At 38.8% G+C, this 23,440-nt stretch overlaps 2 protein-coding genes across 4 annotated transcripts; one reads left to right on the top strand and one right to left on the bottom strand.

Moving 5' to 3' along the window:
* Positions 1-988: 988 nt before the first annotated feature.
* On the bottom strand, positions 989-7,469 carry LOC130914321 (coiled-coil domain-containing protein 127-like). 3 transcript variants are annotated; one of them, XM_057833398.1, is made up of 4 exons: positions 7,312-7,469; positions 4,163-4,300; positions 2,270-2,514; positions 989-2,131 (listed from the first exon to the last, which is right to left on the bottom strand). In XM_057833398.1, exons 2-4 carry the CDS (start codon positions 4,290-4,292, stop codon positions 1,685-1,687), a joined length of 822 nt encoding a protein of 273 aa, XP_057689381.1. In that variant the 5' UTR covers positions 4,293-4,300; positions 7,312-7,469; the 3' UTR covers positions 989-1,684. The 3 variants fall into 3 exon arrangements, with proteins under 3 accessions (XP_057689381.1, XP_057689380.1, XP_057689379.1); XM_057833397.1 differs by lacking the exon at positions 7,312-7,469 and adding an exon at positions 7,072-7,204 and having other exon boundaries at positions 4,163-4,297; XM_057833396.1 differs by lacking the exon at positions 7,312-7,469 and adding an exon at positions 7,072-7,197.
* On the top strand, positions 7,349-23,440 carry sdha (succinate dehydrogenase complex, subunit A, flavoprotein (Fp)). The gene is made up of 15 exons (XM_057833395.1): positions 7,349-7,481; positions 8,292-8,372; positions 13,005-13,166; positions 13,264-13,407; positions 14,341-14,505; positions 14,596-14,744; positions 14,842-14,966; positions 15,756-15,924; positions 16,432-16,627; positions 16,695-16,866; positions 20,449-20,567; positions 20,653-20,764; positions 21,792-21,922; positions 22,001-22,114; positions 22,244-23,440. The coding sequence occupies exons 1-15, from the start codon at positions 7,422-7,424 to the stop codon at positions 22,328-22,330; spliced, it is 1,986 nt and encodes a 661-aa protein (XP_057689378.1). The 5' UTR covers positions 7,349-7,421; the 3' UTR covers positions 22,331-23,440.

Here is a 23,440-nt window from a genome sequence, read left to right as displayed (position 1 = left end):
TTATACAGTATTTTGTGTGGTCAACATTGTCACAAAGAAAGTGGGGGGAAAAAATCTCAAAAAGAAGAAGTGATTTATTTCAAATGACAAACTAATGTATATGTACTAGCTCACCCTATTCGCCAAGACATACCCCGTTGGCCGCACCATTCAGACCACACAAAATAATCTTTATAGCTCAGATGCTTGTGAATTAAGGTGACAGGCGTGCACATCTGAAAAGCACCGACATCATTTGCGACTGGGGGATTGCTTGTGCCCACAACTCGAATCCCACTAAGTTTCTGTGTTGATTTTCCATGGCAAGCCATCATATTTTTACTGATTCTGATTTGGGAGCTATTTGGTAAATGGAGAGTACTTATATGGTGCATTTATCCTGTTACAATGCCCAAAGCGCTTTACATTAGCACACATTTACCCCTTCACGCACACATTCACACACCAATATTTCTTGCTGTACCAATAACTTAAAAAAAAGAAAAAAGTCTTCTTTCAATCAGTCGGGACCAGTTTCATCCCATGGTAATGGTGATCCCAGAGGCGTAGACAAAAATTTGATTTATTTTTTTAAATTTTAAGCGATTTTGAGGTCATTCATTGACCAATCTCATAAGTAAGTAACCTCGTTCTTTCTGTGCCCAAGATGCACCCTCCTACCAGGATGAATGTGCAATGCAGTTTCTGAATAAAGCCGCACTGACAAAATCAGGTCAATTATACTATGATGATTTAATGGTGTGCAAAAGTTGCTTTATTGGTTCACCCCAACATTTTGTTACTGTGTTATATACTGTTTGCTACATCAAACTCATGTATTACTCCCCAAGAGAATAACCTGGAACAAGGTACAGTGGGGAGAACAAGTATTTGATACACTGCCAATGGGCTTGTTCTCCCCACTGTAGCGTTTCAGTTTTAAGTCCTGAAATTAGAAACAACATTCTGACATTTAAATCCTGGAATTAGAAACCACACAGATACTGAATCAGAGGCTTACTCCTAATTTAATGTGCACAAAATACATAGCAATTATATGGTCTCTACGCAACTGAAAATTAGAGGGACTCAAAACTAAAACCTAAGAGTCATTTTACCATTAAAAGAAATGTCAACATGACATTTACTTTGTATGAAGGTTGAGGTGTCACTTCAGAAACTTATCACTTAATACATCTTTGCGCACTTATCTTCTGATACTCGTGAAATTGCTCAGTTACAGATGACAGGAGATGGCGAAGGACGTTGTTGAATTGGATCTTATGCATCATCACATTCCACTGAATTTCAAGATAAAATAACTTTCAATCAGATAGTATAAAGGAAAATGTTGGTTTTGAAGTTCATGTCACACAAAGATGAACACAGGTCCAGTATATTACCATTATAGATTCAATTGCGTGCATCAGAAGTTAGACGCCACATATTCTGATTTTAGATTTCAAAACAACATATTCACGCTTTGATTATATTATCCAATGTGGATATCATTTTCTTACTTTTGAACCTCCTGGTTTAAGCTAATGGGTTTAATCTGAGCCGACTTAAGTTAAATTGAGGAATAACTACTTAGCAGCATTTCTTGAAATATATGAAAATGTCTTAACAAGACAAACTTCATGCATATTCCATTTCTGATGTCATACAAGTCAGACGAAAATACAGTAATTGCCTCATCTTGTCATCATTTTGCTTGCGGCTTAATGTTTCTACCTAAAATGGCGGCCTCTGTTCTCTTGTGTCTTTCAACATTGACCTGCAGCTGCCAGTACTTGAGGTACACCCACATGAGACTGCCGTTTTTTCTCTTGTCCATGTTCATCAGGTTTGCACAATGCTTATCCCTCTTGAAGATATCTTTAAGATCAGCTTCTAGATCAAGTTCTTCTGTGACTGGCTCTTTGACCACCTTCAGCAGCATGTTTCGCTCCATTTCCAGGCGCTTGTCTCGAGGCAGGATTAGTGAACAGTAAGCATTCTGGCGCTCCACAAGTTGAGCCTCGAGCTCGCGCAATGTGGCATTGGCTCTCTGGAACCACTCGTTCTGTTGATCCATGGCTTGATGGAGCACAGCTGCTCCAGCTCCAGAATTTACATATCTTTGCTTCTCTTCCTCTAACCAGTCACGCTCCTGGTGAGGAAGATCACACATTGTTTGGTATATGACAGAGACATAAGTGAGTGAGTGACTTTTTAAACTAGCAAACACAAGTGTGAAAAGGCCTTTAGTAAGTGCCCAACAATCACTGCGAGTAAAACAGGAGTTTACCTGCTGTAAGCGTTTCCGTTCTTCCACCAGATGATGGCTCTGTGAGATCATGGCATGTTTGTAGCCTTTCACCCTCTGTCTCTCCATCTCCAGCTCTAGCTCCAAGGCAGCCACGGCTCTGCGCCTCTCTGTTAACGTCTCCTCGTACCGGGATTCCATCTCACTTTTTACCATGAACACATCCTTGTTATATTTGGATTTGACCTTCTCGATTTCTCTCTGAGACTCACGTGTCCAGATCCAACCTTTTTAGAAAGAAAAGTAAACATCTTGGAACACACCTGGCTGAACAACCTTAAATACAACATATTCTTGTCTTTGTTTTAATTGAAGTCAGCAGTGTTAACTTGCATTCTGCAACCTGTAAGCATTTTTGTAACTGCAGTTTACAAACATTGTAGAGGTGCACGATAATTATCGGTCCAATAATTATCGGTCCAATAACAGGAATTATGATGTCATCCCAATAAATCCAATAACATTGCAGAGGTGCACAATAATGGTCCAGTAACAGGAATTATGATGTCATCCCAATAAATCCAATAACATTATTAATAGACCCGATAATTTACTGTATAATGTTTTTGGCACGGTGTCAGTGGATTGGGATGTGTGCGTTTATTTCCACTCCTGTTTTGCCAGTATGCAAGGTTTTGTTACTGTTCTAGATGCCATATTTTTTCATCACTGAGTGATAAACCTTACTAGGGCAATTAGCAAATGCTGGCATTTTACTGTGTTATATTTTCAAGTTCTTGAGAGGCCTTTTGGTTATTGATGGGCTTGCTTTCCTATAATTGCCTTGTTAAGGAAGTTGTTTCATTGGCCTGAATCCACCACTAGTATTTTTGACCTACAGGTGTTCAAAAACTCTGGTGAATATACATTTAAAAATTATATATATATATTAGGGCTGTCAAAATTATCTATAATAATTTTTTTAATTAATCACGTTAAAATATTTGACGCAATTAACGCACTCAGACAGTATTCTGCCTTTTGGTAAGTTTTACAGCAAGGCTTTTTGTGCTGTCTAACAGCGAACTCTTGTGGTCGCTTTGCGACATGGTTTATTGTTTTCTTGCCAGTTCAATATGGCTGCACGACGTCTCGGGCTGACGCCTACGTTGTAATGTTGTGCTTATATGATCCTTGGACAAGATTTGTCCATAAGTATGGTTGTTGTAAGGAATGTATTGTACATATTGTGTTAGTAAGCGAAATGTTAGATTTTTTGTATGAGACGCTTTTTGTTTATGTTTAGTGAACCTGTATAGCGTGCTAAGCTAACGTTGTTGCTAATGCAATGCTTGTGTACTTTTTTTTTTGTAGTTTTACGACGGTCTAAAGAGGACAATGGTTTGAGGCCATTTTATTAATAAATCAGATGAAAAAGGAAGAAGTCTGATTATTAAGGTGTTGTTCACTAGCTGTCTAGCTTTGGAAAAAGTAGATGCTTCGGAGTGAGGACAGCATAGACAGATTTAAATGACAGTAGAGTGAAATGCCCACTACAGTCCTTATGTACCGTATTTTGAATGTATATTTCCATCTTGTGTCTTATCTTTCCATTCCAACAATTTATTTTACAGAATATATATATAATTTACAGAAAAATATGGCATATTTTATAGATGGTTTGAATTGCGATTAATTGCGGTTAATTACGATTAATTAATTTTAAAGCTGTAATTAACTCGATTAAAATTTTTAATCGTTTGACAACCCTAATATATATATATATATATATATATGATCGGTTATCGTATCGGTATTGGCCTTGAGGAGCAGGAAGTTGGCGATATCGCTATCGTTTTAAAAAATTGATATTGTGGACCCCTAAAACATTTTAACCCCCCCCCCCCAAATTGCATACTTGCTTGTGTAACTTACGAAATGCTGCCAGTCCCAGCATCGGCACCAATAAAGCATAATTCCACTGGTTTCCATCCGCTCCACCCTCCTCCCTTTCTCTTGGGTTTGGTTGAATGTTCCATCTTGGGGGGTCATTAAGGTTGTTCATGGAGGCTGCTGCCACACAAAAACGCAAAAAAAAAAAAACAAAAAAAAAAAACATAAGCTTTAGTGTTCACAATATACTGTGTGGAAATATTTTCCAAGTTTCAATTAGAATGGCTTATATTACTGTATCTACAACTGACCAAAATCTAGTGTATTTGTCAAACTCACAGATACTTGTGTAAAAAAAATAATTAAAAGCATGTAAGGGTAATTATTCAACTCATTTACTCATAACTTGCCACAACAGGGAGAAAAAACTATGCACGTGTCGTGTATATATGTATTACATGAATGAGTTAGCTAGCATTGTCAGGAACAGTGAAAAGTGGATTGACAGGAATTGAACCACTGACCCCCACGGTCACTGGATGACCCGTTCTACCAATTGCACCACAGGAACAGCAGCAAAGCACTTTAAAAAGGCTGTGGCATTCCATTTGATTTATGTACCATGGTGTTAACAAATGAAAAAGAATAGCAACGCATCAACACCATGCATCTAATATGTACACCATTATGAAGCGCCGCCCATCTGTTTTCAGCCGTGTTTATCCTCTGAAAGGTTGTCCAGTAGACGATTCCAGATGACTATGGGGTGTACCATTAACTGGTTGTCAACCATCTGTGGTCATTATAAAGCTAATAGTACATAAATAAATGTATTTAATAATTAAGTTACTCAACACTAACTTTGACACGGTCGTCACCAATGGCTTTATCTAGCAAAGTAGCCTAGCCTTAATAAACATTTTACAATTAATCTGACTTTACATATGGGTGAGGGGGTGGGGTCAAGGTCAATATTAACTTTCCCTCAAACGAGACACTTTCAAAATCTGCGATCAAAACAGCACCTCTCACACGCAGATGAAAAAGCATCACCATGTAATTAAACCCAACAAGAAAAGGTGGCTACAAAGTCACACTTTAAAATTTTTTTTTTTAAACTTTGGTCTGAGCATATACTTCACAATGATATTGACGGGACACGGAGTGCGGGGACGATCAGTAGGGGGCCTGCATTGTTGCCGTGGCCGTCAAAGCTGACTGAGTGGAATCACAGACAAAAAAAATTATTGTGGATAAAAGCTTAAATCCCTGGATTCTTTATTATAGATGTGGACGTAAAACAGTCTCGATTCTTGGTTAAAAGCAAAAAAAAAAAAAAAAAAAAAAAAAAAAAATGCAGTTAGCATTTATTTTACATTGATATGTCGAAGTACGATGCTAGTCTGTCAGTCAATGTGGCGGCCGCCATATGTAAACAGAGCTTTTCAGGTGAAAATTCTTATGAATAAATGCTTAAATCCCTGAACTCTTTATAGGTATGGATGTAACACAGTCTCGATTCTTAGTTAAAAGCAGGAACAAAAAAAAAGTGCAGTTAGCATTTATTTTACATAAATATGTCGAAGTACAATGCTAGTCTGTCAATGTGGCGGCCGCCTTATGTAAACAGAGCTTTTCCGGTGAAAATTTTGTGAATAAATGCTTAAATCGCTCAATTCTTTATACATATGGACATAAAACAGTCTCGATTCTTGGTTAAAAGCAAAAAAAAGTGCAGTTAGCATTTATTTTACGTAAATATGTCGAAGAATTATGCTAGTCTGTTAGTCAATGTGGTGGCCGCCATATGTAAACAGAGCTTTTCCGGTGAAAATTCTTGTGAATAAATGCTTAAAACCTGAATTCTTTATTGATATGGATGCTAGACAGTCTCGATTCTTATTTTACGAAAATATGTCGAAGAATGATGCTAGTCTGTTAGACAATGTGGCGGCAGCCTTACAACAAAGAGCTTTTGACATTGAAAATTCTTGTGAAAAAACAAAAAATATAATAATTACCTTGAATGCTCGAACAAATCACTCCTACTGTTTGTATGCGGTACAGCTTCACACTTTTTAAATCCGGCATTAGATCGCTGCATGTGTTGCTGCGACCGACTGAGAATAACTGCATTTTGGGATGGCCCTCTACTTGAAGGTGTGGCGCAGTGAAGGTCGAATCTGACCCTTCAATATCATTTGAAGTCTATGATCTGACTGCAAAAACAGCAAGTAGATTTTTTTTTTTTTTTCATTTTTATTTTTGCAAAGGACTGAGGATAGTAATAATAACAGCTAATTGACAAAAATTGTTTAGTTCACTGTAAGGAAAGAACTTCATTTGACACAACAGTCATTATTCACTACAAACAATTCTTGACCATTTTGCTGCTCCGAATTTGTTGTCATTACTGTTAATGTTGCCTGGTTTATCTACGTCCATGTTGCCCACGCACACGCCTTATAAATCCCAATATTTCAATTAATCAGATAATTAAGATCTCAGGTGCTCTAAAGGAAAGTACTAAAATTAAGTATTAGAAGTTACTTGATACTTTTCATTAATAAACTATTATGTAATCGGTAGTTAATAACACACACGCATATTGCTTTTGCTGACAAGTCTGAATCATTGGTAAACAAGTCACCTGTCGACATTCAAATATTTGAATCAGTGGCTAAGACGTAGGCTTAATTTGATATAAATCTTATAAAGGTGACTAAGTCTTAATCTTCCCGAATATTATACAGCATTTGCACCATACTTTTTGTGAGATTTGACAGCCCAGCTAACCAAAAACGAAGCTAGGTCAAAGCTAAAAAGCTGGATGACATGTTAGCTTACGCATAGTGTATTTCTCAAAACCATTTAAGGGAATTAATAGCTGTATAAGCCCGACAATGAAATGTGTCCGTTTAAAAATACTGTTTTGCGGTGCTGTATCTCACCTTCAATGATATGTCTAGGTCACTTATACATTTGTTCTTGCACCGCAACAAAAACTCTGGTTACACAATTTCAACGCGTTTATATCAACAGGGGGTTCGTACGGTTAATGTTATCAAACATTTTCAATTAAGAGTCATAATTAACAGACGCACATGAGTATTTTGATGAGTAAATGTTTTGAAAATATTTATGAAGAAAAAGACGACTGGACAAAAGTTAGAAAAGAGTTTCAACAGTACCTTAAATTTTATGTCACCCCCTTTTTGGGTATTTGGTTCATTCCAGTGCAAGAGATACGTCAGCCACAACATTAGTCTGAAGTGTTGGCGTTTCCCTTCTTACTGACGACATGGCTGGAGTTCAAGCTGCCTCTCGCCTCCTCTCCAAGAGGCTACTGTCCTCCAGGAAGGTGGGTAGGAATTCTTGTAATACGTAATTATACATTATCTTTTTATGCTAAGTTAAAAAACAACGTCTTTTTTTCTCAGCGAAGAACGTCGTGCATCGCTTTCATAACTACTGTCTGACTTGCGTAACCTGTGTTACGTAGCTAAGGGCTCCTTCAATGTGACACTAGGCTGCAGTGGAAATTGGCTTTTAGAAATAAAACAAAGTACGAAATTATTTTCAGTTTCTTTTAATCATTCACAAATATTCGTATTTGAGTAATGTTTGACCTTAAGTTCTACAAATCCATTACAAGAACCCGTTTACCTCATTGTCCTTGTCAAAAGCGTTGTAGCTTCTGTTAGCTTGATTTAGCGTCACTTATTAACACAGTTTAGGATGCGCAATGTACCAACATTATGTCCTCGCATACTATTGGACAATAGTCAGAAAACAATTGTATATGGATATGTTGTCCTTTCAAAGCACTGCAGATGCATTTGTTCTTCGAAAGCTGTTGTCGAACGATGTTTTTATAAAGAACGCAGCAGTCGATCTAGGAAACGCTAGAAAAATATTGTAGGCCGTACTTTTAGACTAATCAAAGAGTAAACACTAAGCAGGTAACGGAACACCGTTTTTTATTTATTTATTTAGTTTTTAAATTGCATTTGATTAATAACCTCGATAGGGTTTTATTTTTGTACCGTAAACAGGATGCACTGTATTGTACACTGCTCACCAAACATACAGTATACTCAGTTTTAAATATCTTCTTTAATATTTGCTCTTTCAACCTTTGAATGAATAAAAATGTTAATTTTTCCACCAGGGCCCTGCTACGGCAGTTCAAGGTGCAAAAAACCTGCACTTTTCCATCTATGGCAAGAGAAATGCCAAGGTTTCTGATGATGTGAGTTTAAATCCACACAAAGCATCCACACACAAAGAAACAAGGATGGATACCCTCAATACTAGGGGTGTAACGGTACACAAAAATCTCGGTTTTGTACGTACCTCGGTTTTGAGTTCACGGTTCGGTTCATTTTCGGTACAGTAAGAAAACAAAATGCAAAATATAAATGTTGTTTATTATTACACACTTTTGTGCTTTCAACAATAGTAACATTAGCCTATACAAAGTTAGAATTCTGTTCAAAAATAGAAAATACAATATTCTGAAATGTAGATATTTTGAAAAACAAAATAAAAATAAATAACATTGGGTAAGACTTTTTCTTTAAAAAAAATATCTATGTGCAAAATTGAACAGTTGCAACACTGATCAGTTTCAAGTTTCTCATATTAACTTTATGACCACAGCCTTGAAAAGTAAAGGTTAGGTAAGGGCTGTCAAACGATTAAAATTTTTAATTGAGTTAATCACAGCTTAAAAATTAATTAATGGTAATTAATCGCTGTTCAAACCAACTCTAAAATATGCCATATTTTTCTGTAAATTATTTTTGGAATGGAAAGATAAGACACAAGACGGATATATACATTCAACATACTGTACATTAGTGCTGTATTTGTTGATTATAACAATAAATCCACATGACGGCATCAACATTAACATTCTTTCTGTTGAAGACATTTTCTATTTCTCTGCAAAAACAAACACACAACAGAGCCTTAGAACAGTAACAAAAACAGTATTATTTATAATGTGTGCAAAGTGTGTGTAGTGTACACATAAATGTGGCCCTCTTCCCTACTCATCCTCTAGCCAGTCGCTGAGGCAAACCAACTTATTTACATTTTCTGAGAGTTGTTCCATCCATATTCTTTTTTAATTTGAATTCCCCACCCAGAGGGCCAACCTGCTTTTTTCCTCCGTGTTTACATTTAACCGTTACCCACGCTGCTCACTGCACTTCTGAGTGGTGCGACAGCCCTGACCGTTTAATTGTTATCTTTTTTGAGACTGTCAGTCAGCTGATTGTCACGTCCGCCAGCTGGCTGCCTCCCCTCCCAACGTGACGTACTCTGATTGACGCCGGACGGGCAGACGACGACCTCGCCGCCGCTGATTGGCCATCCGAGGAAGGGTGTCAACTTCAGAAACTAGCCGCTGTCTGTCATGTATTCATTGTGCAGCCCTTTGTTTAAATTTGCGGCAATAATGACACTTGCTTTACGGCAGCTAAGCCGATACAAGGTAGTACTATTAGGCCGTTGTTTGAGCTTGCATCCTCGCGTGTGTATTGTATTTAGAGCTGAAACGAGTACTCGAGCAACTCGAGTAACTCAAGTTTAAAAACTGATTCGAGTAATTTTATTCACCTCGAGGAATCGTTTAATTTTGCCAGCTCTAAGCATCATGTTTTGCCCGGACTACTTTTAATGCGGGACAACGCGCTGATGTCACGTGCGTAGAGGAAGAAGTAATAAAAAATTATAAAAAACCTTTCTGCAGCCGACAGCCGCTACAAACTACGCCGACATTGCTAAAAACTACCCCGCATCATCCTTCGGTGGTAGCAGGTAGCATCTGATGTGTCTCATAGATATCACATGTATGTTGAACTTGATGCGAAATGACTGAGTCAGCGGTGTTAGTAAACAGCCGCCACCTAAAAGCAGTACACTTCTCAGCGCTAATAAATTAACGTTACTGTCACTCGCTCACGTAACGTTAGCCCTGCGGAGGGCTAGGTTTCTATTAATTTAGACAATTGTCAATGCGTGGCTAACGTGTCTTACATACAGACTTTATTTAATCTGAAATGAATGAATGAATACATAGCGCTGTAGAGTAGAGCTGAAACGAATACTCGAGCAACTCGAGTTTAAAAACTGATCCGAGTAATTTTATTCACCTCGAGGAATCGTTTAATTTTTGCCAGCTCTAAGCATGACGTTTTGCCCGGACAACTTTTAACGCGGGACAACGCGCTGACATCATGTGCATAGAGGAAGAAGCAATAAAAAAAATACCTTACTGCAGCCGACAGCCATTACAAACTGCGCCGACGTTGTTAAAAACTACGCCCGCATGTTGCTACGTGCTATGGTGTTAGCAGTTAGCGTCTGTATGCGGGTCATAGATATCACATGTACGTAGAACTAGATGCGAAATGACCTACTCGGCGGCGTTAATAAAATAGCCGCCATCTTAAAGCAGTACACTTCTCAGCGCTCATTAAAAATAGGGATAACATTACTGTCACTCGCTCACGTAACGTTATCCCTGCGGAGGGCTAGGTTTCTATTCATTATGACCACTGTCGATCCGTGGCTAACTCTTACATACAGGCTTTATTTAATCTGTGAAAACAGCGCTGTAGAGTGATTAGGGTGCAAAATAAAAACTTAATAATGCTAACTGCCAATTTTAGCTAAGTAGTCATTGCTGGATAAAACACCAAGTAGCACTGGTGCCTAATGTGCTCCAATACAGCGCAGCACTTATTTTGAACACTGTAAAAACTCAAAATCATATCATGACTTACCGTTTAGACTAACTTAAAACTTAACTAGAACTTATAGCTTCACACAAGTGGAAATTCAATTGAAACACGTGGGAAAAACACGTAACTTTTAAGTGATGTGTGTTATCAAGCGTAATGAGAAATATATATATTTTTATAAGATCTAAAAGTTTTTTGAGTGAAAGTAGTGAATTAGTCTTTTTTAAAGTCACATTTGAGACGCAATTGTTGGCTGTTTTCAACAATGTACATCGAAAATAAAGACATCGATTGACTGAAAATGGTTCAATATTGGATGAAATGTCTTTTCTCATCTATATTTATAATTGCTCTTTACCAAAAAAAAAATGTTTTATCCGATTACTCGATTAATCGATAGAATTTTCAGTCGATTACTCGCTTACTAAAATTTTCGATAGCTGCAGCCCTACTGTAGAATGATGAGGGTGTAAAATGAAAATATGATAAAGCTAACTTTCAATTTTAGCTCAGTAGTCATTGCTGGATGAAACACCAAGTAGTACTGATGCATAATGTGCTCCAATACAGCAGGTATCATACTGTAACGTTGACAAAGAGTCACCCGTTTCGTTATGTTGCAATTATTTGTTTTTTGGGAACTTGTGGAACGACAACATCAAGAGGAAGGCACGTCACTCGCTCTCCTGCACCTCCCTCATCCCCGCACGTCACGCTGTGCATTCAGGAACGCATGCAGATATCCCCGCCATATTATAACCTGATATGTTACAATGCATTTGTTTTGAACACCGCAAAAACTCAAAATCCTATCAGGACTTACAGTTTAGACTAACTTAAAACTTAACTAGAACTTAAAAATGGCTTGACACAAATGGAAATTCAATTGAAACGTGGGAAAAACACCTAACTTTTAAGTGATGTGTGTTATCAAGCATAATGGCATTTTTAGGTAAGAAATATATATGTATGTATATTTATTTATAAGATCTAAAAGTTTTTGGAGTGAAAGCAATGAATTGGTTTGTTTATTCTAGTCACATGACTCACATCTGAGAGGCAGTTGTTGGCTGTTTTCAACAATGTACATCGAAAATAAAGACATTGATTGACTGAAAATGTTTCAATATTAGATTAAATGTCTTGTTTTCTCATGTATATTTATAATTGCACTTTACCTAAAAAAAATATTTGTTTTATCCAATTAATCGATAGGATTTTCAGTCGATTACTCGATTACTAAAATATTTGATAGCTGCAGCCCTAATTGTATTGTGCCTGAGTCTTGTTAACCAAATAAAGGCAGCGTTAACAAAAGTCATCTGACCGAGCAAACGTGCCGCGTACCTTCTCGCCAGCTGTTTGCTCGCCATTCATTCACCTGTGCATTTCATCGCTATTTTGTTACACTCCTGCTTTTTCGGTGAGGTATTTTGTGTTCATTCGTTATTGGATCGTTTTTGTTCACCACTGTAAATAAGACCACCGCAGCAGTAGAGGTAAACTGCCGTTTTCGTTCAACCCGTTTTGTTTAGTGTAGAAGCCTGGGTAGTGGCTGTCTTTTTTTTTTTTTTTAATTTCCTTTTTACGATCAGGGTTTACTTAGCGGGTGGGGTTTAAGTGTAGTTTCATTTTGTTTGTTGTTTTGGCCTGGGCTTACGCTGAAGCCAGCTTCTTCTGCATTTTGTATATTTTGTTCATTGCGTGTTCGACTTGTGTTAATAAATTTGTGTCCACTTGCAATTTGTGTGTGTGGCTCGTTTTATGTTACGCCCTTTGAGAGCCGTCCGTGGGACGTAACAGTGGGATTATGGGATGCATGAGCGGGTCATTTCGCGCTTGCATTAAATGCATCAAATATTTTAACGTGATTAATTTAAAAAATTTATTACCGCCACGTTAACGTGCTAAATTTGACAGCACTTTACATTACGTCATAAACTCGTTTGGTACGCCTCTGTTCCGAACCAAGCACCACGTACCGAAACGGTTCAATACAAATACATGTACCGTTACACCCTTACTAAATACTGATTTAGTTCATTTCAGTGCACTGTGGTTTTGATGCAACTGTACTGGAGGTTACTGTAACCAATATAAATTAAAGTGTTTTTGTTTTTTTCCCCCCTCAGATCTCCAATCAGTACCCAGTAGTAGATCATGAGTTTGATGCCGTGGTGGTTGGCGCTGGAGGAGCGGGACTTCGGGCAGCTTTTGGCCTGTCTGAGGCTGGCTTTAACACTGCCTGTGTCACCAAGCTTTTTCCCACCAGGTCTCACACTGTTGCAGCACAGGTAGGGTAGTTTACTCTTTTTAGATTGATCCAGGAGCTATGTAATATGACGATTAGATTAATAATAAGGTGATGTTAATAGATTACTTTTTTCCTAGGGTGGAATCAATGCAGCTCTTGGTAACATGGAGAATGATGACTGGCGGTGGCATTTCTACGACACAGTGAAGGGTTCTGATTGGCTAGGGGACCAGGATGCCATCCATTACATGACGGAACAGGCTCCAGCAGCTGTGGTTGAGGTTAACACCAAATATTCATTTATATGGTAGCTGCAAAACACGACATACGACAGAAGAGACAGAAACAGAATCACTAATTATTGCTCGTAATATGTAGGTGTAGGCTGTTTTTTTGAAAATACATATTGGTTCCTGACTTAAAGATTTTGTATAAACAAGTTTAAAATGAACCTGGACTGCCAGGCTACCTCAGCTGGCTGACTTGGAACCTGCAGGCAACCAAGTCTGCAATCAATTCATGTAATTATTCAGCCCAGTGACAACAACAAAAAACAATAGAAATAAGAGTTTCAGGATCAATACGTATACATGCCTAGACTGTACATAACAGGATTAGGAATTGTAATTGGTGTCTTCCCAAAGAAGAAGAACAACATAGGCCCAAGTGAGAACGTCAGACCTCCCTCCGGGTGGTCTAAAATGTGTTGTTGAAATAATTGTAAATGGGTTTATTATACATTTGCTCGAGTTGATTACTGCTGCATCACGTATATACTTTTGCTTGATGAATTAAAAAGATGTTTTGCTCACAATCAACCTCTCCACGAGACTGGCTCAAACCAGTTTGTCCTGGAATATAGAAAAAGAAAGAAGTAGGAGAAACGGTTGATAAATGACTTTCATGAATGCATTTCCAAAATAGCTACGTGTTTTATACACATTTATTGATTCCACCTGCATGCACGCACACAGAAAACAAGTTCTAAGGATTGACTTAAACTTGACGAGTGTGAATGGAGAAATGCATATTTTTGGTTTCATGAAAAAAAAGGTCTGATGTGTTTATCTTGGGTGGCATTTGCTAAGGGATTTGTTGACTTTGTTGACGATGTATTTAGGCTTAAAAACATGGATTCAACATTTCAGATCCTTTATAACTGTGATCAGGTAACTCTACCACAGCATGTCACATCCTCTCTATCACTCCACTAGTTGGAGAACTTCGGCATGCCGTTCAGTCGCACTGAGGATGGAAAGATCTACCAGAGGGCGTTTGGAGGTCAGAGTCTCAAATATGGCAAAGGAGGCCAAGCCCACCGCTGCTGCTGTGTTGCTGACAGGACTGGTCATTCATTACTTCACACTCTGTATGGACGGGTAAGCTACTTATTTTATCGAGGCGACTATTTGGATGAACCTATTACAGAACAAAAAGCAGTTATTCATGATTTTTTTTTTTTGTCTCAGTCGCTGCGTTACGACACTAGTTACTTTGTGGAATACTTTGCGCTGGACCTGCTGATGGAAGATGGCGAGTGCAAAGGTGTGATTGCGCTCTGCATGGAGGACGGATCTATTCATCGTATCAGAGCTCAGAATACCGTCATCGCTACCGGGTAAACACACGTCTGAAGATCTGGGCACTTATGCAATGTTTGCTCGGACATTCCAATGTACGTACATGTGATGTAACCACTAACGTCTGTTTTCCAGGGGTTATGGTCGAACCTATTTCAGCTGCACTTCGGCTCATACTAGTACCGGCGATGGAAATGCCATGGTAACCAGAGCAGGTCTGCCCTGCCAGGACTTGGAGTTTGTACAGTTCCATCCCACTGGTGAGGAAAATAATTCACTTATTGCTGAAGCAAAAGGTGGCACCAAGTTGTATTTAAAACAAAACAAACTAACAAAAAAATGACAAAAACAAGCCAAACAAAAATAAATCACATTAGCTACTGCATAATTATTTTGGCCTCATTTATACTCTATGGACAGAAATTTGACATTTATGTGTGTGGAAAATGACACAAAAAGGCAGGATTTAAAAAAAAAATTTTTTTATTTGAGTTAAACACCACCATGAAAAATGGGTTTGTTGGTATTCCCAGTTATTTTGTATTTAATAAAATGATCAGCCCCTTTTTGACACAAATAATTTTAAATATGACATTTTGTGATGTTGTCCATTATATTCAAATTTCACTGTGTTGTTTTATTACCATCACTAATAATCCCTATATGTTATAGCCATTTTTGAAGAACTCATTTTACAATTTGTTTAGATGGTGCTCTTGCTAAGGACATTTTGTTGTATTTGAGTTCTTGCTTGGCATTTTTGTAGCAACTTGGTAGTTTACAGCAAACATTTAATAAATGAAAGAACATATTACGTACTGTAGGTACGAAATTGTGTAAATATGAATTTGTAAATGAACTCTTCTCCGTTCAGTCATATGAGCCCAGTTTGTGCTTCAAATTATTTTGACACTTTAGTATGGCTTTTTGAAAATTTCCTAATTGATTATACACATCAGTAAATATAATTTGCCCAATTTCCAGAAAATTTTAGTCTTAGTTGCAGTATTTTGACAGACTGTATTATAGCTACATTGCCAATTTTCCAGGGATCTATGGAGCAGGTTGTTTAATTACCGAGGGCTGCCGTGGTGAAGGAGGCATTCTCATCAACAGCGAAGGTGAGCGATTCATGGAGCGCTACGCGCCCAACGCCAAAGACTTGGCCTCCCGAGATGTGGTGTCCCGCTCCATGACCATAGAAATCAGAGAGGGCAGGTAACCAGACCTATCCACCATGAAATTCGAGAGATTTTTCAAAATTTGCTTCACATGTTACTTCCAACACACTCATGTATTAAAACTCACATTATGAATCATTTCATGTACCCGTTTTCACATTTGTTCAGAATTTTCAATATAAAAAGCAAACCGTTTTTGTTTCAGTACTATTCATTACTATGTAAAAAGCACCCTTGATTTTAATGATATTTTTGGGCAAAAACATACAAGAAATTACGATGGTAAATCTAGTAGCGCATGTCCTGACGCAATTTGGTACAACACTGAAGGCACACAACTAAATATTGACTTGCCTTTGTTTTGCAAGTCTGCATTTTTGGTTTAAATTTTCATTTTTAAGTTTGCATTTTGTTATTTATTTTACAAGCCACAAAGGTTTATACCTGAAATGTTGGAATAAAGTATTTAATATTGAAATATCCTAGGTATGCAAATGATGAACTGTGATATAGTGTGCTAAATTCCGTTTGTATCATTCATCAGGGGTGTGGGTCCAGATAAGGACCACGTATACCTGCAGCTACACCACCTGCCTCCGCAGCAGCTCGCCACAAGGCTGCCAGGCATTTCTGAGACTGCAATGATCTTTGCCGGAGTGGATGTCACTAAGGAGCCGATCCCCGTCCTGCCAACCGTCCACTATAACATGGGAGGTATACCTACAAACTATAAGGGCCAGGTAAGCAACACTTTCCAAACAACACACTCCTGCAGCTTCGATCAATCTTGATCCTACCTGACATCAGGTGATCACGCACACTAACGGCGAGGATAAGGTGGTTCGTGGACTGTACGCCTGTGGAGAGGCTGCATGTGCAAGTGTTCATGGTGCCAACCGACTAGGTGCCAACTCTCTTTTGGATTTGGTGGTGTTTGGCAGAGCCTGCGCCCTCACCATCGCTGAGGAGCACAAACCTGGTGAGGAATTACTTCAAAATGCAGATGACAAGGAGAATACCATCTTCAAAGACCAGGCATGAAAATCTCTCACCTTTCGGCGAAATTCGCCGTTTTGAAGTAAAAAAGGATGACCTACGTGAATCGTGTAGATCCGAGGAGAAAAATATTAAGGGGGAGGGGGGGGGTCGTTTGTAGGCATGTGCCAGTTACCTTCACGGATTACCATGCTATGAAAACGTCGCGGTTACAAAACCACTAAAATTTTCCGTCATACAGTAGTACGTATTCGTTATTTTTCATGTGTCGAAAATGCAGCCAGAATTGGCTTGGCGCGGCAGCGCTTACCCCTTCCCCTGTTGGATGCTGCGTGTGTCAGTGACGCTATTCCAGCAAACCCCAAAACAAACACTCCAAACGCAAGGCGTAAATTCTTCAATTTATTGATCTCTCAAATCGTGGTAACTGAAATATACCAAATGAATACATTTAAAACGTTGTACACTCGTATTTTTCCACATGTGAGTAGCTTCAACAGTTTAGCTTCATGAAAAAGTTCGTCAAAAACAAAACACACATTTTCCTTTCAAATTCAATACACAAAGTTACTAAAAACTTACAAAGACGAATGATAGGCAAGGCTTAGCTAGGACAGCAACTTCATTGAGGTTAATCACAGCCGCTGAGAGAGAAACAAGTTTGTATGCGGGGAGGAAAAAAAAAAAAGAGCGTCAAAGATCGCTAATTGCGACAGATGATCTTGTACTAAGCACAAATTCACATTCGCTGGAGGAGGTAAAGTATCACTCCCAATTGTTTTTAGATGAATGCATTTGCCAGCATATTGAATTTAGTGAGTAATGGTTTTCGTTTTCATATTTTGTGGTATGACAAAGTTACTGCCGTTCGTTGCAGCTTGCGTTGAACACTGCCGGAGCGTCCGGTGAAAAAATAGCTCCCGTTAAGGTAGCGTCAAGCTTGTGTATTTAACGGTAATATAAAAGCAGTGTTGTCAATAACGCGGTATCGTAATGCGTAACTAATCTGATTACTTTCTTTCAGTAAAGAACAATCTAACGCGTTAATTTTTCTAAATCAGTAATCTGAGTAAAATTACTTTCCTTGATGCCTGTGCGTTACTATTACTACATAATGTGTGTAGAATGAAGAATACTGTAGTCATGGGAGTGACATCACATGTCACATTTTTTAATCGGGGATGGAACAAAAAGGGTCACGTGTATTACCATGATGCGTGAGCGCTTGGAGTTTGCGGCCAAAACAACATAGCCTTGCTACCTCGCCAGGATGCAATGAAATAGGCAGGAGATATACTACAAACGGCTGCATTTGCACACTGGAAACACAGCCATTACTTCACATTTTTGTCCAGTAAAGATAACAAAAATATCTCCGTGCGCTGCGAACTTTGCGCTGGCTCAAAAAGACTGTCGACCGCTATAAGCATCCAATTCAAGCACCACTTGGAATTACAGCACAACAGGTAACACGACAGCCAGGACTTTTAGATACTGCTCGTGCTCAATCCTCGGTTCAAGCTCAGTTGTTGTTGAGGGTTTTGAAAGCTTAGGTTTAAAGAAATTCTAAATATCCATCTTGCCGCCTCAGCTGTAGTTTTGGCTAAGCAATGCAAACGGCTGTCTCTAAGGTTCTATAGTCACATGATCCGTTCGAAAAATAATTTGGACCCATTATGAAATACTTTGAAGGATTCCTGTTCATTTTATTCATTTTTGTTGTTTGTTTTATTGCTCTAAAACTTTTATAGACAACATTTTAATGGCCATATTCAATGGTCTTTATTTTAAAGGGGAAGTTCAGAATTTTTTACATTAGGCTTAATCTTTGAGTTAGCCGGGGTTTAATTAGTCATTGGAAATGATTTGAACAAATTCTGTGCAGTTTGACAGTTATTTGTTAGTTTCAGGGCTCCGGAGTGGCTAAGCTAGCGCGAGTCAATGGTGGTTGAAATCAACTCCTTCAACTAATTAAACCCCCGTTAACTCGAATATTAAGCCTTATGTGAAAAATTAAAATGGTCAAATTCGCCACATGTAGGATGTTTTGCCGACGGCGGACATTTTGGCAGAACGCCGGAACATATTTACTCCACACTTTTCTCACCTTTTTAACCCCTGACCCATTTTCATGCCTGAAAGACACAAGCTGTCCTCTATTAACAATTGGACTGAACTAGTGAACTAGTTCATACACCTGTGGTTACACAGTACTAAAGTTTGTCATAACTTTTGCATGCTACTTTAAGAGGGAAAACCTAACCCCTATTCTGGATTCCCTTCACCGCTTGCACTTTAAAAATTCATATCCAATTTTGCTATTTGTTTTCAAAGCTCATCTTTCCTCTCGGAGATGTTTCTGGCCATTGTTTCATTGTCAGCTGGTTACAGGTGCTTCTATCAGTACCAAAATCTTAACGTGAAGCTGAGAAGGGTATCTCCTTCTGTCACTGTTCCGTTCAAACCGAGTTAATGACTACCTGATGCACAATAGACAAGACACTGTCCATTTTTAAAGTCCGCTTTAAAACCCGTTTTTCAAGAGAACATGAGACTTAAGCCCCTATTTTATTTAGTCTCTTATTTCTTGTGTTTTAACTTTGGTCCTTATTTAAGTCCGGCGGATTGCAGAGGGCAATATTGAAAGCTCTGAATGATCACTTAAGGCTGTTTCACACTAGCGGCAGCCCAGTGTAAAAAGTAGCCCGCGGCAAGCGCAAAACGGGAGGACCCTCGTAGGGTGATGTACACGCTGTCAGGAAGTGAAAAGCAGGTGGACTCCAGCAGGCATATTTACATGGTCCCAAGCACCAATCCATTTTTTTTTTCATGGTTGCCCAAGAAAACAGTGACATTTTTCCTATTTCAAGGAGTAGGGGAGATTGTAAATGTCGTGTAAAGATTTTTGCTAGTTTCGGTGAGAAGCTGAACATAAAATTTTACATAATTTATGAACTACATTTCCACACAGTACATTGAGATATCATTTAGCTTACCAAGGTTTTTCGAGTGTCCCAGAGCTCACGAAACTTTAATGCGCCTTTTTTTTAATCAAGTTTTCGTCGGCCATGATTTATGCGTATCCGTCTGCCGAAACAGCCCGATAGCACAGATATCAGTTCGCCTTCCCCTCTGTTATTGGATCTGCTGTTGACGTCAGCGCGGCAACTCGAACAAAATAGAATACGTTTCTATTTTGGATCCTGCCCCTGGACAGATGTTCACTCAAGCTGCGTCCAAAACTGTTGCCACCGCTCACTTTTGCCTCCCACATGCACAATAAATGGGTTGACGTGCACCCTTTCACACCGGGCTTCCTTTAGTCCATTGGCAGTGGGATCTTTCAGTGCTTGCAGCGCCGCCCTCTGGCGGTCATATAGGATTCATACAAAACGTAGTTAGTCATAACCTTCATTTTAAATAATGGTATGTTAAACTGGCTCTTTTTTGAGTGATTCATATGCATTGCTTTAACTGCAGTTGGTTTTAAGGTTTAAGTAAAATTGATTTGGGTCGAGTTTAACCTTGTGTTAACACATCGGCGGTTTTGTATACTTCTCTTCAGGTGAGGCGCTTTCCCCTCTGAAGTCCAGTGCAGGAGAAGAGTCTGTGGCCAACCTCGATAAAATGCGGTTTGCCAATGGAAGTCTGCGAACCTCTGAAATCAGGCTCAATATGCAGAAGGTTTACACATTGAATATACATGCGCTGCACACACAGCACTGAACCTATAACATAGCATTAACTTATTTCTTTCATGTTTATCCAGGCCATGCAAGCCCACGCTGCTGTATTCCGTACTGGTTCTGTCCTGAAGGAGGGTTGTGACAAATTGGATGCCATTTACCAGACTATGGAAGATATCAAGACCTTTGATCGAGGTGAAGCTCCATCGCTTAGTTCCACCAGTGTTGTTCATCTAGCTTTAAAAAAGTATTGGTTACAAATTAGTCCTCCCAAAAAATAATTGAGTTAGTAACTCGGTTACCTCATAGAAAGGGTAATTAGTTACTCTGTAAAATAACTGATTTTACTTTTCATGTTCTACACATTACTACGTTATATATTCTATAACATCGTTGATATCAAAGATGTTTATATTAACTGATTGAAGAATAAAAACACTATATACAGTATTTTAGAACATTTGGTATTCATTTGGATCAAATATATTAGTCTGTTAAGAAAACACAAAAGTAAACTGACCATTAACCAGTGCAAATCTCTGAAACTCTATATTAGGCCTACTGCACAATAGGCAGAGCACTAACCTTAAATATTCCATAAAGTAACAATATGAAATATAATTCAAGTTTGAGAACGCTACCTCTGAAATTCCCTGGACCGTTGCCGTTATCGCTGTCTTGTGTTTGCCACAGCGTGCAGTGAAGCCCACTGAGCCAATCATCGTGTCTGCAATGGCGTCACAGCCCACTTCCCTACTCCCCCTCCCCGCTCTGCTCTCTCCGGGCAGCTAATGTGTGACAAAATCAACTGTCGACAACTCGCGCTTCATTCAACCAAATTGTAGTAACGCGTCCCTTCACATCTCCAGTAATGGCGTTGCAAAAATGGGGAAAAATAATTCACTAGATTACTCATTACTGAAAAAAATAACTGTTACAAACGCTTTTGTACTCTAACGTCGTTATTAACAACACTGAGTATTACTAACGCTGCATATGATATTTTTAGGCAAGTCGGAATTTGGTTTGCTGAATAGCAATCTCTGGCAAATGCCAACTTGGATTATTACTGAAATGCAATCTTTCTAATCTGAGGTTTGAAATTTCCATGTTTGTATTATAATTTCACTGTTAGTTTTCAACTGGGTGCTACTATGTTGACCACAAAAATAACTTCTGTAAAAAAATTACATTCTGAGCTCCACTCTACTTTCCCTGTCAGGCATTGTGTGGAACACGGACCTAGTGGAAACACTGGAGCTGCAGAATTTGATGCTGAACGCCGTCCAGACCATTCACTCAGCTGAGCAGAGGAAGGAAAGTCGAGGAGCTCACGCCAGAGAGGACTTCAAGGTCTGTGATTTGGAAGATTGCGGGATGGGAGATCCATCTTTATTGCTCCTCTAGCATTAAGCCTTGTTTGAATTACAGGATCGCATTGATGAGTACGATTACTCAAAGCCCTTGCAGGGTCAGGAAAAGAAGCCCTTTGACCAGCACTGGAGGAAGCACACCATGTCCTATGTTGACCCCAAAACTGGGAAGGTACTGTACATTTCACTCGTTTGTGTGAGCGAGCGTGTACAGCCGCTATACTGAGCCATTTTTTCCCGTTGTAATGAATAACTTTAGTAATACTCATAAAAATGTGCTTAACTATTTTCCTTATCACAGGTGACCTTGGAATACCGTCCTGTCATTGACCACTCTCTGGATGAACAGGACTGTGCCCATGTTCCTCCCGCTATCCGTTCTTATTAAGAACCCCTCCAACCATGGCAACACTCTTCAAATACTCATTCACCAACACTTTATGGAGAAGTTGTTCGTGCAATACACAGGACTTTGAGGAAAACTATGCTTTAGATTGCCTGTGTGTTTAAAGGCTTGTCACCTCTTGTGTATCACATGAACACTCAATCTTTGCCATTGTGATTGTGCTGAGCTCTCATTTCTCAGATTTGCATTGCTTAAAATGCATTTTATATCACAGATTAGCTTTGGCCTGGACAAGAGATTGTGTTGCTGTAAGGCAGGGGTGCTCAAGTCCAGTCCTGGAGAGTCCCTATCCAGCTTGTTTTCCATTTCTCCCTTCTCCAACACACCTGACTCAAATAATCAGGATCATTATCAGGCTCCTGCAGAGCTTGCTGATGAGCTGATCATTTGATTCAGGTGTGTTGGAGAAGGAGAAATGGAAAATAAGCTGGATAGGGGCTCTCGAGGACCGGACTTGGGCACCCCTGCTGTAAGGCAATAGGGAAGTTTTAAGCATGTAAATATTACCTAAATGTACTGTACCATTAATATGGTGGATTACACAATACGCATTCAAATGTATTCTTGTCTTACTCACAGTTGCCTTGGATAGCATACATTTGTGATCTTTTGGTGTGTTTGCACTTAAGAGTAATGCAATATAAAATCAATCGTGCTCAATATACGTATTTACTGTACTTGCTGGTATCAACAACAAAATGAAGCATGAAGAAATTTAAATTCCTCTTTATCTTGAATACAAGACAGCTGTGTCAGTAAAGTCCTCAAAGCTCTGTCCTGCTACAAATGCAAACATAGGGATGGAAGATAAGGATGTTAAAAAGAAAACGCAGTGCTAGTTTATCAATGCTTTGTTGAACAGTTGTTGTTTTTGTTTTTTAATTATCCTACTGAATTCAGTATTGAGTTGGTCCTGTTTCAATTAAAAGCGGTTTATAGATAAAATGAGGTTGGCCGGGTGTCATCACATAGACATTGTTTCTTGATCAGCATTGTTTGAAGTGGTTGTGATTTAATTTATTTGCCTTTTTCCCCTCCGACTCATGCTTTGTTTCATGTTGAATAAAAGATAGACAATGAAAGGAAACAAAA

Source organism: Corythoichthys intestinalis, chromosome 4 (genome assembly GCF_030265065.1).
Source record: "Corythoichthys intestinalis isolate RoL2023-P3 chromosome 4, ASM3026506v1, whole genome shotgun sequence".
Classification (NCBI taxonomy): domain Eukaryota; kingdom Metazoa; phylum Chordata; class Actinopteri; order Syngnathiformes; family Syngnathidae; genus Corythoichthys; species Corythoichthys intestinalis.
This window is presented reverse-complemented; position numbering and strand designations above follow the sequence as displayed.

Bases quoted from the DNA above. Each gene is read 5' to 3' on its own strand.
- sdha (XM_057833395.1), top strand. From the start codon at position 7,422: ATGGCTGGAGTTCAAGCTGCCTCTCGCCTCCTCTCCAAGAGGCTACTG. The intron at 15,925-16,431 runs GTAACCAGACCT...ATCATTCATCAG, and splicing joins ATAGAAATCAGAGAGGGCAG to GGGTGTGGGTCCAGATAAGG. The intron at 16,628-16,694 runs GTAAGCAACACT...ACCTGACATCAG, and splicing joins CTACAAACTATAAGGGCCAG to GTGATCACGCACACTAACGG.
- LOC130914321 (XM_057833398.1), bottom strand. From the start codon at position 4,292: ATGAACAACCTTAATGACCCCCCAAGATGGAACATTCAACCAAACCCA. The intron at 2,515-4,162 runs GTAAGTTACACA...CTTTCTAAAAAG, and splicing joins GCTGGGACTGGCAGCATTTC to GTTGGATCTGGACACGTGAG. The intron at 2,132-2,269 runs GTAAACTCCTGT...CTTCCTCACCAG, and splicing joins AACGGAAACGCTTACAGCAG to GAGCGTGACTGGTTAGAGGA.